General features: G+C 64.1%; 1 protein-coding gene across 3 annotated transcripts in view; it reads right to left on the bottom strand.

Moving 5' to 3' along the window:
* Positions 1-235: 235 nt before the first annotated feature.
* The window catches only part of LOC138110124 (transcription factor COE4-like), a 28,635-nt gene continuing 14,931 nt past the window's right edge, over positions 236-13,939 (bottom strand). Inside the window, exons 7-16 of one of the 3 annotated variants that reach the window (XM_069014837.1) lie at positions 10,766-10,847; positions 8,954-9,071; positions 7,254-7,387; positions 7,035-7,161; positions 5,671-5,759; positions 5,165-5,230; positions 3,478-3,619; positions 2,812-2,991; positions 1,483-1,671; positions 236-389 (exon numbers count right to left, since the gene is read on the bottom strand). In XM_069014837.1, coding sequence (XP_068870938.1) covers positions 319-389; positions 1,483-1,671; positions 2,812-2,991; positions 3,478-3,619; positions 5,165-5,230; positions 5,671-5,759; positions 7,035-7,161; positions 7,254-7,387; positions 8,954-9,071; positions 10,766-10,847 — 1,198 coding nt within the window. In that variant the 3' untranslated portion in view covers positions 236-318. The remainder of the gene's footprint in view (positions 390-1,482; positions 1,672-2,811; positions 2,992-3,477; positions 3,620-5,164; positions 5,231-5,670; positions 5,760-7,034; positions 7,162-7,253; positions 7,388-8,953; positions 9,072-10,765; positions 10,848-13,939) is intronic. The other 2 variants (XM_069014839.1, XM_069014838.1) reach the window with 2 other exon arrangements.

The raw sequence follows: 13,939 nt of genomic DNA, 5'->3' as shown, positions 1-13,939 counted from the left end.
CTCCTCCCATCCTGGCACCTCCATCCCGCGCCCTTCGCTGCCCCCATTCCCGGCTCTCTCCTCCTCTTCCTGAGGCCAAACCCGGGAATTTTGGCTCATTCCAGGATTTCCCCAAGTCCCCCCTCAGCCGGGCTGGGCCGGGGTCACCCAGGGTGGGGACATTGCGGGGCTGGGTCCCCTCATCCCGTTCCGTGTGGCGGCTCCGGCGCCATCCCAGCTCCGAGGGGTGGGCACAGGGGACAGGGATGTCCCCAGTCCGTGTCCCCGCTGCTGTCCCAGTGGGATGAGGGGTCCGGAGCCCCTCTGGATATTCCATCCTTAGGAATAGGCCAATCCCTGGAGCGGCCGAGCCGAAGCGTGGAATTTGTCCGAGTCCTCGAAAGCTGGGTCTGGGCAGGGCAGGGACAGCGTCAGCCGGGGGACACTGGGGACACTGGGGACACTGGGGACACTGGGGGACAGGGGCGAGGGTGGCATGGGACAACCCCATGGGCGTAACACGGGTATGGATACCAGGCAGGGGGTGCAGTGACATTGGGGACACGCCATGGGGCAGGGGGGACTCAGGGGGGGTGTCGGGGACACTGGTGACCTTGGGGACACTGGGGACACGAGGGGTCAGGGACAAGAGTGGTGTCCATGGTGAGGACACTGGGCAGGTAGCGGGATCACAGTGACACCGAGGTCCCTCCATGGAGTAGGGGCACACAGGAGTGGCCATTGGGGACACTGGGGACCTTTGGGGACACTGGGGACCTTTGGGGACACTGGGGACCTTGTGGACACTGGGGACCTTGGGGACACTGGGAGAGAGGGACAAGGGTGGCACAGGGCCCATGTACAGGACATCAGGCAGTACCGGGAGTGGGGTGACACCGGGGACCCTCCATGGCGCACGAGCCACCCGGGGCTGGGTGTCAGGGACCTTGGTGACCTTGGGGACACTGGGGACACGAGGGGTCAGGGACAAGGGTGGCCCAACCATGTCCATGGTCAGGACACTGGGCAGGTACCGGGATCGCAGTGACACCGAGGTCCCTCTGGGGTAGGGGCACACAGGAGTGACCACTGGGGACACTGGGGGACTTTGGGGACACTGGGGACACTGGGGACACTGGGGGCCTTTGGGGACACTGGGGACACTGGGGACCTTTGGGGACACTGGGGACACTGGGAGAGAGGGACAAGGGTGGCACAGGGCCCATGTACAGGACATCGGGCAGTACTGGGAGTGGGGTGACACCGGGGACCCTCCATGGCGCACGAGCCACCCAGGGCTGGGTGTCAGGGACCTTGGTGACCTTGGGGACACTGAGGACACGAGGGGTCAGGGACAAGAGTGGTGTCCATGGTGAGGACACTGGGCAGGTACCGGGATCACAGTGACACCGAGGTCCCTCCATGGGGCAGAGGCCACTCAGGGCTGGGTGTTGGAGACCTTGGGGACCTTGGTGGCCCTGGTGGCCTTGGGGACAGTCTCACCTTGCAGGGCGCTGGCGCAGGGCGGGGGGGAGCCCGGTGGCCGCAGCACGGGGGCGAAGGCGCTCTTCTGCTTCACGGCCGAGATCATCGTCACCGGCGAGAAGGAGAAGCCACCAGGCGGGGTGGCCGCGCCAGGACCCGAGGTGACAGTGACCGACGAGGTGCCCAGCGGGGGACTGGCAGGCAGGACTGCGGGGACACCACGCACGGCTCGGGGACGGGACAGGGGACACCGCGCAGGGACGGGATGGGGACGGGGACAAGGAGAGAGGCAGAAAAAGGGACAAGGATGGGGCCGGGACAGGAACAGAGATGGGGACAGGGCCAGGACGGGGACAGGGATGAGGACGGGACAGGGATGGGGGACAGGGAAGGGGACAGGGCCAGGACAGGGAAGGGGACAGGGACAGGGATGGGGACAGGGGTGGGGATGGGGATGGGAACGGGGATGGGGACAGGGCCAGGACAGGGATGGGGATGGGGACAGGGATGGGGACGAGGATGGGGACGGGGATGGGGACGGGGATGGGGACAGGGCCAGGACAGGGATGGGGACAGGGACAGGGACAGGGATGGGGACGGGGAAGGGGACAGGGATGGGGACGGGGAAGGGGACAGGGATGGAGATAGCGATGGGGACAGGGAGACAGGCAGGGGCAGGGATGGGGCTGGGACAGGGACAGGGCTGTCCCACCTCAGCTGGCCATGTGCCCGCTCCCTCTCTTGCCCCCAGTGATGGTTTTGGGGACCCCCTGGGACCACCCATGACTTCAGGAACCCCCCCAGGGTTGTCACATGACTTTGGGGACCCGCAGGAACCCCATAATGGCTTTGGGGACCCCTTGGGCCCTCCCGTGACTTTGGGGACTCCCAGGGACCCCACAATGGCTTTGGGGACCTGCCGGGGCTGGCACCTGTTGGGACCTTCCCCCAGGGACCCACCCATGACTTCGGGAACCCCATAGGGCTGTCACATGACTCTGGGGACCCCCAGCGCCCCCCCATGACCTCAGGTTCCCCCCCAGAAACCCCACAATGACTTTGGGCACCCCTTGGGACCCTCCCGTGACTTTGGGGACTCCCAGGGACCCCACAATGGCTTTGGGGACCCCTTAGGACCCTCCCATGATTTTGGGGACATCCCAGGGCTGTCACACGGCTTTGGGGATCCCCCGGGAACCCCATAATGACTTTGGGGACCCCCAGGTTTGGCTCACGGCTTTGGGACACTCTGGGCTTGGCCTATGACTTCAGGAACCCCCCAGGAACCCCACAACGACTTTGGGGGCCCCCCAGGCACCCCCAGGACCCCCCTTTGGTGTCACTCACTGGCGTAGGGGGAGGTGGCCGTGGAGCCGCTCAGGAAGCTCGGGGGGGACCCGGGGACGCCCAGCCCGGCCATGGTGGCCCCACCGAAGCCGCCGGTAGCCCCGGCGAAGCCTGGCTGGGGGGCCGAGCCCGGGGGGCCGAACCCTCGCGCCGGGGGGGACCCGGGGCTGCGCGAGAACCCTGCGGGGACAGCGACACGGTGGCATCACCTGGGGAGGGGACAGAGACTCTCCGGACCCCCACCAGCCCCCCGAGGCCACGGTGGTCACAGTCCTGAGGGGACAGGGACACGGTGGCATCGCCCGGACTGGGAACACAACCCCCCGAGGCCACCGCGAGGCCACCGCGCATCTTTTTGGGAGCCCTGAGGGGACAGGGACAGGTGGCACCGCCCGGAGAGGGGACAGAGACACCCCCCCCCGCCACCCCGAGGCCACCCCGAGGCCACCCCGAGGCCACCGCGCACTTTGGTCCCAGCCCTGCGGGGACAGCGACGCGGTGGCATCACTTGGGAAGGGGACACGGTGCCCCCGGGGGTCACCGCGCGTCTTATGGGGTGGGAGCCCTGAGGCGACAGGGCCAGGTGGCACCGCCCAGCCAGGCCACAAAGACCACCCCGAGGCCACCCCGAGGCCACCGCGAGGCCACCGCGAGGCCACCGCGCACCTTGCTCGGAGCCCTGCGGGGAGTCGCCCATGGCGAGGCCGAGCTGTCCCCCGCCGAAGGAGGGGACAGTGACATGCGCGGGGGCCCTGGGGACACTGTAGAGCGCCTCGGCCACATCGGCCGCCCGCTTCAGCAGCACGTCCTGGGGACACGGCGGCGTCACCGAGCGGGGTGGCAGCGCTTGGTGGCACCTCTGGGTGGCACCCGGCCGTGGCACCCGCCGGCGTCACCCTCCAGTAGAGTCGCCTCACAGTGCCACCCCTCGGTGTCACCCCACAGTGCCACCCCTCGGTGTCGTCCCACGGAGTAACCCCTTGGTGTCACCCTTCAGTGTCACCTCTCAGTGCCACCCTGCAGTGGCACTCCCCAGTGTCACCCCAGAGTGTCAACCCACAGCGTCACCCCCCAGCACGGTGTCTCCCCACTGTGGCACCCCACAGCGTCACCCCTCCATGGTGCCCCACAGTGTCACCTCTCAGTGTCTCCCCTTGATGCCACCCCACAGTGTCACCCCAAAGTGTCACCCCCAGCACAGCATCACCCTTCAGTGTCACCTCTCAGTGTCACCCCTTGGTGTCACCCTCCAGCACAGCATCATCCCTCGGTGTCACCCCTCAGTGTCACCTCTCAGTGTCACCCCTCGGTGTCACCCACCAGCGTCACCCTCCAGCACTGTGTCACCCCTCGGTGTCACCCCTCGGTGTCACCCCTCGGTGTCACCCACCAGCGTCACCCACCAGCGTCACCCTCCAGCACTGTGTCACCCCTCGGTGTCACCCCTCAGTGTCACCCCTTGGTGCCACCCTTCAGTGTCACCTCTCAGTGCCACCCCTCAATGTCACCCACCAGCATCACCCTCCAGCACGGTGTCACCCCTCGATGTCACCCCACAGTGTCACCCCTCGGTGCCATCCCACAGAGTAACCCCTTGGGGTCACCCTAAAGTGTCACCTCTCAGTGTCACCCCTCAATGGTGCCCCACGGTGTCACATCTTGGTGTCACCCCACAGTGTCACCCTCAGCATGGCCCCACAGTGCCACCCCTCAGTGTCACCCTTCAGTGTCACCCCACCACCACCTGGGGTGACCCCGGGATGGGGTGGGGGTGTCTGGGACTGTCCCAGCTCGTGTCACCTCCCGGGGCACCCATGGGCCCTGGTGTCCCCAGATGTGCCGGGGCTGGGAGTGGGGTGGGGGACAGGGACCCTCCAGATGTGGCAGGGGGGACCCGAGGGGGTTCCCAGAGTGGGGATCCCAGGGGGGTCCTGGGGGGAATTGAGGGGGGTCTCGGGGGGATTCTGGGGGTGCTGTGAGGGACTGGGGGGTCCTGGGGTGGGGGGGGTCACGGGGGTGTCCCAGGGTTGGGGGTCCAGGAGGGTCCCAGGGTGTCCCGAGGGGTCCCGGGGGTGTCCCAGGATGGGAGGTCCAGGAGGGTCCCGGGGGAAAGTGGGGGGAACGGGGGGGTCCCAGGGAGGTTCCAGAGGGGTCCCAAGGGGATCCCAGGGGAGGGGGGGGATGAGGGGGGGTTATCCCAGGGTGATATCCAAAGGGAACTGGGGGAGGGTCCCAGGGGCGTCCCAGAGTGGGGGATCCCAGTGGATCCCAGTGGGTGACTGGGGGAGCGTTATCCCAGGGTGGGGGGTCCCAGAGGGGTCCCGGGGGGTCCCAGGGAGGGGGTCCTGCAGACCTGGTTGCTGTGGGGGACCCCATAAAGCGCCTCCACCAGGTCGGCCGCGCGCTTCAGCAGCACCTCCTGGGGACAGGGAGGGGCCAGAAGGGTCAGGGGGGAGCGCACCCCTAGCCCACCCCCCATGACCCCCCACAGCCACCTCAAAGCCCCCCCGTTCTGTGTCCCCAGTGACCCCCCCCGTGTCCCCAACCCCCCCGTGGCCATCCCATGTCCCCCCATTCTGTGTCCCCAGTGACCCCCTCGTGTCCCCAAACCCCCCGTGGCCACCCCATGTCCCCCCATGGTCACCCCGAACCCCCCATGCTGTGTCCCCAATGTCCCCCTGTGTCCCCAACCCCCACCCCACCCCTCCCCTCAAGCTCTGCCAGACCTGGGGGACACAAAATTGTCACCCCCCTCCCTGTCCTTCGCCCCTGGGGCACCGCCAGGGGATCCCCACGTCCCCGGGGTGTCCCTGTCCCCTGGCTGGGTCACCACGTCCCCGGGGTGTCCCTGTCCCCTACCTTGGGCAGGCGCTCGGGGTCCCCGGGGTGCCGCGGGATCACCTTCTGCAGCCGCTGGAACCCGTAATCGATGGTGGGCTCGTTCAGGGCTGGGGACAGGGGACACCGAGGGGTCACTGTCACCGGGGCTGGGCCATTGTCCCCTTCCCGGGGGCCAGGACATTGTCCCAAGGGGCCGGGTCACTGTCCCGGGTGTCTGTGTCGCTGTCACAGGGATCTGTGTCCCCATCCCACGAGTCTGTGTCACAGTCCCAGGTGCTCCCATCCCAATCCCAGGTGTCCCCATCCCAATTCCAGGTGTCCCCATCCCAATCCCAAAATGTTTTATCCCAATTCCAGGGCTCTCCATCCAAGTCCCAGGTCTCTCCATCCCATTTCCAGGTCTCTCCATCCCATTCCCAGCTGTCCCCACCCCAATCCCCAATGTTCCCATCCCAGTGTCCCCATCCCAACCCCGATGTCCTACATTCCTCATCCTGCAGTCCTCATCCCCATCCCGATGTTCCCACCCCAATCCCAATGTCTCCATCCCGATGTCCCCATCCTGATATCCCCATTCCAACCCCAATGTCCCCATTCTGATGTCCCCACCTCAATCCCGATGTCCCTATCCCAATATCGCCACCCCAATCCCAATGTCTCCATCCTGATGTCCCCATCCCCATCCTGATGTCTCCACCCCAATCCCAATGTCTCCACCCCAGTCCCAGTGTCTCCATCCCCATCCTGGTATCCCCATTCCAACCCCAATGTCCCCATTCCAATGTCCCCGCCCCAATCCCAATGTCCCCATCCCCATCCCGATGTCCCCACCCCAATCCCCATCCCAATATCCCTACCCCAATCCCGATGTCCCCATCCTAATATCCCCGCCCCAATCCCAATGTCCCCATCCCCATCCCGATGTCCCCACCCCAATCCCCATCCCAATATCCCTACCCCAATCCCGATGTCCCCATCCTAATATCCCCATCCCAACCCCAGTGTCCCCATCCTGATGTCCCCATCCCAATCCCAATGTCTCCATCCCGATGTCCCCATCCCAACCCCAATGTCCCCATCCCCATCCTGATATCCCCATCCCAACCCCAATGTCCCCATCCTGATGTCCCCATCCCAATCCCAATGCCTCTATCCTGATGTCCCCATCCCAGTGTCCCCACCCTAATGTCCCCAACCCAATGTCCCCATCCCAATGTCCCCACCCCAATCCCAATGTCCCCATCCCAATGTCCCCACCCCAATGTCCCCAGTCCCAATGTCCCCAGTCCCAATGTTCCCCATCCCAATGTTCCCCATCCCGATGCTCCCCATCTCGATGTCCCCATCCTGATGTCCCCAATCCCGATGTCCCCACCCCTCACCGGTGTAGACGAAGCGTCCGGGGGCGCCCTTGCAGAAGTGCTTGGCCTTGTAGGACAATGTCACCTCCACGACCCCCGGGATGTGGCGGGGGGGGGTCTGCACGCGGATGGCGTGGGGGGTGATGAGCTGCGGGGGGGACACGGCCTCAGCCCGGCCCGCGGTGTCCCCAAGCTGTCCCCAAGCTGTCCCCGGGCCACCCCCAGGCCCCGGCCCCGTACCTCGCTCCACACCAGGACGGTGCCGAAGAGCACCTGGAGGCCATCGAAGAAGTTGTCCCCGATGACGATGACGGTGGCACCGCCCGTGGTCCAGCCCTCGCTGGGGCTGATGGCCTTGATGCAGGGGGTGGCTGCTGGAGGGGACAGGGACAGCGATGGTGGGGATGGGGACAGCGATGGCGGGGACAGGGACAGCGATGGTGGGGACAGGGAGGGGTGGGGGGGACAGGGACAGCGATGGTGGGGGCAGCGATGGTGGGGACAGGGATGGCGGGGACATGGAGGGTTGGGGGGCACAGGGACAGCGATGGTGGGGGCAGCGATGGTGGGGACATGGAGGGTTGGAGGGGGACAGGGACAGCAATGGCAGGGACATGGAGGGTTGGGGGAACGGGGACAGCGGTGGCGGGGATGGGGACAGCGATGGTGGGGACATGGAGGGGTGGGGGGACAGGGACAGCAATGGCAGGGACATGGAGGGTTGGGGGGATGGAGATAGTGATGGTGGGGATGGGGACAGCGATAGCGGGGACATGGAGGGGTGGGGGGGACAGGGACAGCGATGGTGGGGACATGGAGGGGTGGAGGGGGCGGGGACAGTGATGGTGGGGACGGGGACAGCGATGGCGGGGACATGGAGGGGTGGGGGGGACAGGGACAGCAATGGTGGGGATGGGGGGGTTGGGGAGATGGGCAAAGAGGGGACAGGCATGGGGACACAAGGACAGGAAGGGGGACATGGGGACATGGGGACATGGGGACATGGGGACATGGGGATGGATTGGGACAGGCAGGGGGGACACAGGGAATGGACAGGGATGGGGACAGACACAGGTGGCCGTGGACACACAGACACGGATTGGGACACACAGGGAGGCCACAGGGACATGGGGACATGGATGGGGACAGGCATGGGGTCACAGGTGGGGACATGGATGGGGACATGGATGGGGACAGGCACAGGGACATGGATTGGGACTCAGGTCACAGGGACATGAACACAGACATGGATGGGGACAGATGTGGGGACACAGGGACATGGACAGGGACAGACATGGGGACGTGGGCATGGATGGACTCATGGATTGGGACAGACACAGGTGACCACAGGGACATGGACAGGCATGGGGACATGGATTGGGACAGACATGGGGACATGGACATGGACGGGGACATGGGACACGGGGATGTGGACAGGGATGAGGACAGACAGACATGGATGGGGACAAACACAGGTGGCCACGGGGACATGGACATGGACACATAAGTGGCCACGGGGACATGGCTGGGGACAGACACACGGACACAGATGGGGACAAGCACAGGTGGCCACCTGGACATGGCTGGGGACAGACCCGTGTGACCACGGTGACAAGAGTGGGGACAAACAGAGGTACCCACGGACACCCAACCACGGACGGACACGGACATTGGGGACAGCAGGGTGGGCTCCCAGGGGTCACCCAAGGGGTGCCAGGCCACGCTGGGGGGGTCCTAACAAATGTCCCCAACATGTCCCCAACATGTCCCCAGATGGCCACGGTGACTCAGATGGGGAGGTGCCCATGGACACCCAACCATGGACAGGCACGGACATTGGGGACAGCAGGACGGGGACACAAGGGTCACCCTAGGGGTGCCAGGCCACGCTTGGGGAGTCCCAACACGCATCCCAAAGATGTCCCCAGGTGTCCCCTGACCTTCGGAGGGGTCGAGGCGCCGGGCACGCCGGCCATGCTTGGAGTTGTTGTGGACGAACATGTTGTCGGACACGGCCAGCACGTGGCCGTCCACGTGCACCGTGGTGGACACCACAACCTGCAGGGGACAAGGGACACGGTCACCTGTGCTGTCCCCTGCCCTGGCATGGCAGTGTCACACCATGGCAAGGTTGTGAGTGGTGTCCCCGTGGTGTCCCCGTGGTGTCCCCGAGGTGTCCCCGAGGTGTCCCCTCCCCTGGCACAGCCGTGTCACACCATGGCGAGGCCGTGAGTGGTGTCCCCGAGGTGTCCCCGTGGTGTCCCTGAGGTGTCCCCTCCCCTGTCACACCATGGTGAGGCTGTGGGTGGTGTCCCCGTGGTGTCCCCGAGGTGTCCCCCGGGTGTCCCCTCCCCTGTCACACCATGGTGAGGCCGTGAGTGGTGTCCCCGTGGTGTCCCCGAGGTGTCCCTGTGGTGTCCCCGGGGTGTCCCCTCCCCTGGCACAGCCGTGTCACCCCACAGGGGGCCCAGGCGCGGTGTCCCCGCGGTGTCCCCCCCCTCACCTGGGGTCTCCAGCCCCCCCAGGGGACCCCCAGATTGCCGAAGTCCCTCCCAGGACACCCCAAACCCTCCTTAGGGCCACCTCCATGTCCCCCAAGTTTGCCACAGGGACCCCCCAGACCCCCAGGTTCCCCCTTGGGACCACCCCAAGTTCCCCCAGGGGACCCCAAACCCCCTTAGGGTCACTCCAGGTTCCCCCCAGACCCCCAAGTTCCCCCCAGGGACCCCCAGAGATCCCACCAAGGAACCCCTCCCAGCCCCTCCAGGAGACCCCAAACCCCCCTGAGACCCCCTCGGGGCCACCTCAAGTCTCCTCAGAGGACCCCAAACCCCCTTTAAGGCCACCCCCAGCCCCACCAGGAGACCCCAAACCCCCTTTAAGGCCACCCCCAGCCCCACCAGGAGACCCCAAACCCCCCCTTAGGGCCACCTCCAGCCCCTCCAGGAGACACCAAATCCCCCTGGGACCCCCTCAAGGACCCCCCCCAGCCTCCCCAGACGACCCCAAACCCCCTTTTAGGGACCACCCAGCCCCTCCAGCAGACCCCAAACCCCCTCAGAGCCACCCCAACCCCACCCCAGCCCCCCATGCGACCCCAAACACCCCTTAGGATCATTCCCAGCCCCCCTCAGACAACCCCAAACCCCCTCAGGGACCACCCCCAGATGACCCCAAACCCCCTTAGGACCATCCCCAGCCCCCCAAACGACCCCAAACCCCTTTGGGACTACTCCCATCACCTCCAGCAGCCCCCAACCCCCTTTTAGAACACCCCAACCCCCCCCTATCCCCTAAAAGGGAACTCCCCCCCATCCCCGTCCCCCCCTAATCCCACAAACTCCCCCCCCCCCCTTTTTTTTCCCCGCCGCGCCGATGCCTCGATGCAAATGGGGTCGTTAATCACCGAAATGTCATAATTAACATCTCGTTACCGAGCCCTGATGAACCTCGGGAGGGGGGGGCCAGGACCCAGCTGCGACCAGGAAAGGGGGGGAGGGGGCGAAGAGATTTTGGGGTTTTCGGGGCGGATTTTGGGGGTATTTTTTATAGGGCGGCGGGAATTTTTTTAGGGTGACGGTGAATTTTAGCATTTTCAAGGGGTGGAGGGGAGTCGGGGACTCGATTCCCCCCCGTTTGGGGGGGAATCGAGTCCCCGATTCCCCTCCACCCCTTTGGGAAATCTTTTGGGGGTTGCCCGCACCCCTTTTAGGATCCCCTCCACCCCTCTTCCTGATGTCCCCGAGTGTCACCTGGAAGCGCCGCATGTCCCGCGGGTTCCCGGCGTTTTTCAGGCAGTTCTGGTTGCACTTGAGGAAAAACTTGAGGAAAAACTGGATTGTGGGGGGGGGGGGGGGGGGGGGGGGGGGGGGGGGAAAGGAGGGGGGGATGACAAAAATGTCGCCAGTGTCCCCATCCCGATGTCCCGTTCCATCCCCGTCCTGCTTTCCCTTGTTGTTGCCACCCCATTCTTGTCCCCATCGTGCTGTCCCTGTCCCCATCCCAGTGTCCCCATCCCAGTGTCCCCATTCTGTCCCCATCCCAATGTCCCCATCCTGTTCCTGTCCACTGTCCCCATCCCATTGTCCCTGTCCTGTCCCCATCCCGGTGTCCTCATCCTGTCCCCACCCCATCCTATCCCACCTTGTCCCCATCCCTTTGTCCCCATCCTGCTGTTCCTGTCCCCATCCCAATGTCCCCGTCCTGTTCCTGTCCCTGTCCCCATCCCAATGTCCCTGTCCTGTTCCTGTCCACTGTCCCCATCCCACTGTCCCCATCCCAATGTCCCCATTCTGTCCCCATCCCAATGTCCCCATCCTGTTCCTGTCCACTGTCCCCATCCTGGTGTCCCCATCCCAATGTCCCATCCTGTCCCCACCCCATCCTATCCCACCTTGTCCCCATCCCTTTGTCCCCATCCTGCTGTTCCTGTCCCCATCCCAATGTCCCCATTCTGTCCCCATCCCAATGTCCCTGTCCTGTCCCCAACCCAGTGTCCCATTCTGTCCCTATCCCGTTGTCCCCATCTTGTCCCTATCCCACTGTCCCCCTCCTTCTGTCCCCTCCTGTCACCATCCCACTGTCCCACCCTATCCCCATCTCTGTCCTGCTCCGTCCCCATCCCAGTGTCCCACCTTGTCTCTATCCTACTGTCCCCATCCCAGTGTCCCATTCTTGTCCCCATCCCTCTGTCCTGCTCTGTCCCCATCCCACTGTCCCCATCCTGTCCCTCTTCCACTGTCCCCATCCCACTGTTCCAGCCCTGTCCCCACCCCTATCTTGTTCTGTCCCCATCCCACTGTCCCCATCCCAATGTCCCCATTCTGTCCTCATCTCAATGTCCCCATTCTGTCCCCATCCCAATGTCCCCATCCCGTTCCTATCCACTGTCCCCATCCCAATGTCCCCATCCCAATGTCCCATCCTGTCCCCACCCCATCCTATCCCACCTTGTCCCCATCCCTTTGTCCCCATCCTGCTGTCCCTGTCCCCATCCCACTGTCCCCATCCCAATGTCCCAGTCTGTCCCTATCCCGTTGTCCCCATCTTGTCCCTATCCCACTGTCCCCATCCTTCTGTCCCCTCCCATCCCCATCCCCTCCTGTCACCACCCCACCCCCATCCCTCTGTCCTCCTCTGTCCCCATCCCAGTGTCCCACCTTGTCCCCATCCCAGTGTCCTCACCCTGTCCCCATGCCACTGTCCCATTCTGTCCCCATCCCAGTGTCCCACCTCATCCCTATCCCACTGTCCCCATCCCAGTATCCCATTCTGTCCCCATTCTGCTGTCCCATCTTGTCCCCATCCCACTGTCCTCTCCTGTCCCATCCTCTGTCACACTTTGTCCCCATCCCACTGTCCCCATCCTGTCCCTATCCTGTTGTCCCCATTCCAATGTCCCCATCCTGTCCCCACCCCATCCTCTCCCACCTTGTCCCCATCCTTCTGTCCCTGTCCCCATCCCAGTGTCCCATTCTGTCCCCATCCCACTGTCCCTGTCCCCATCCCAGTGTCCCATTCTGTCCCCATCCCACTGCCCCATCCCATTCTGCTGTCCCCTCCTGTCCCCATCCCACCATTCCACTCTGTCCCAACCCCACTGTCCCACCCTGTCCCCATCCCACTCTCCCCATCCCAGTCCTGTCCCCATCCCATCCCGGTGTCCCTCCCTGTCTCCATCCCAGTCCCATCCCATCCCATCCCAGTGTCCCTCCCTGTCCCCATCCCGCTGAGGGTGACACTGGGACACCCCTGGGAACATTGGGATCCTCAGGCCCATCCCTGGGGGTCACACGGGGTTTGGGGACACCCCAGGGACCCCGATGGGGGTCACCCCTCGGTCAGGCTGGGGGGACACGGAGGGGGTGCCAGGGAACAGGGATCCCACGAAAAGGGGGATCCCAAGCAGAAGAGATCCCACAAGAACGAGGTCCCAAAAAAAAGGGGATCCCATGGAAAAGGGGTCTCAGGGAATGGGGATCCCATGGAATGAGGGTCTCCCCATGGAAAGGGGATCCCACAAAAAGGGGATCCCATGGAAAAGGGGTCTCAGAGAATGGGGATTCCAGAAAAAGGGGATTCCAGAAAAAGGGGATTCCAGGGATCCCACAAAAAAAGGGGTTACATGGAAAGAGGGCCCTACAAAAAGCAGGAACAGGGAACACGGATCCCACAAAAAGGAGATCCCAGGGAAAGGTGGTCCCAGAAGAGGAGGGTCCCAGAAAAAGGGGATCCCTTGGAAAAGGGGTCCCACAAAAAGGGGTTTCCAGGGAAAGTTGGTCCTATAGGGGACCCATGGATGCGGGGATCCCACAAAAAGGGGATCCCATGGAAAGGGGTACCATGGAGGGAGGAGCCACAGGGAAAGAGGATCCCATGGAATGCGGGTCCCACAGTGAGGGGCTACCCAAGGAAAGGGAGATCCCAAAAAAAGGTGGATCCCAAAGAAATGGGGATCCCACAAAAAAAGGGCTCTCATTTAGAAGATCCCATGGAAAAGGGGTTCCAGGGAAAAGGGATCTCACACTGAGGGGGTCCTGACCCCACAGAAAGGGGGTCTCACCCTATGGGACAACACAGGAAAAGGAGCGGATCCCCATTCCTCCCATTCCTCCCATTCCCAGAATTCCATTCCCACCCCACGGGCGGCAATCAGGGCAAGGGAGGAGCTGGGAAACGCCCGGAAAACGCCCAGAAAATGCTGGAAAACGTCTGGAAAAGGCTGGAAAACACCCAGAAAACACCCGGAAAACATGAAAAATGGCTGGAAAACAACTGGAAAATGGCTGGAAATCAACTGGAAAACACCCGGAAAACGCCCGGAAAAGGGCCAGAAAATGCCTGGAAAATGCCGGAAAACACCTGGAAAACACTGGAAAAAGCTGGAAAACGCCTGGAAATGCCCAGAAAAAGCCGGAAAACACCCG

The sequence above is a fragment of the Aphelocoma coerulescens genome, chromosome 4 (assembly GCF_041296385.1).
Source record: "Aphelocoma coerulescens isolate FSJ_1873_10779 chromosome 4, UR_Acoe_1.0, whole genome shotgun sequence".
Classification (NCBI taxonomy): domain Eukaryota; kingdom Metazoa; phylum Chordata; class Aves; order Passeriformes; family Corvidae; genus Aphelocoma; species Aphelocoma coerulescens.
Note: the sequence above shows the minus strand (reverse complement) of the source record. Positions and strands in the feature narration are given on the sequence as shown.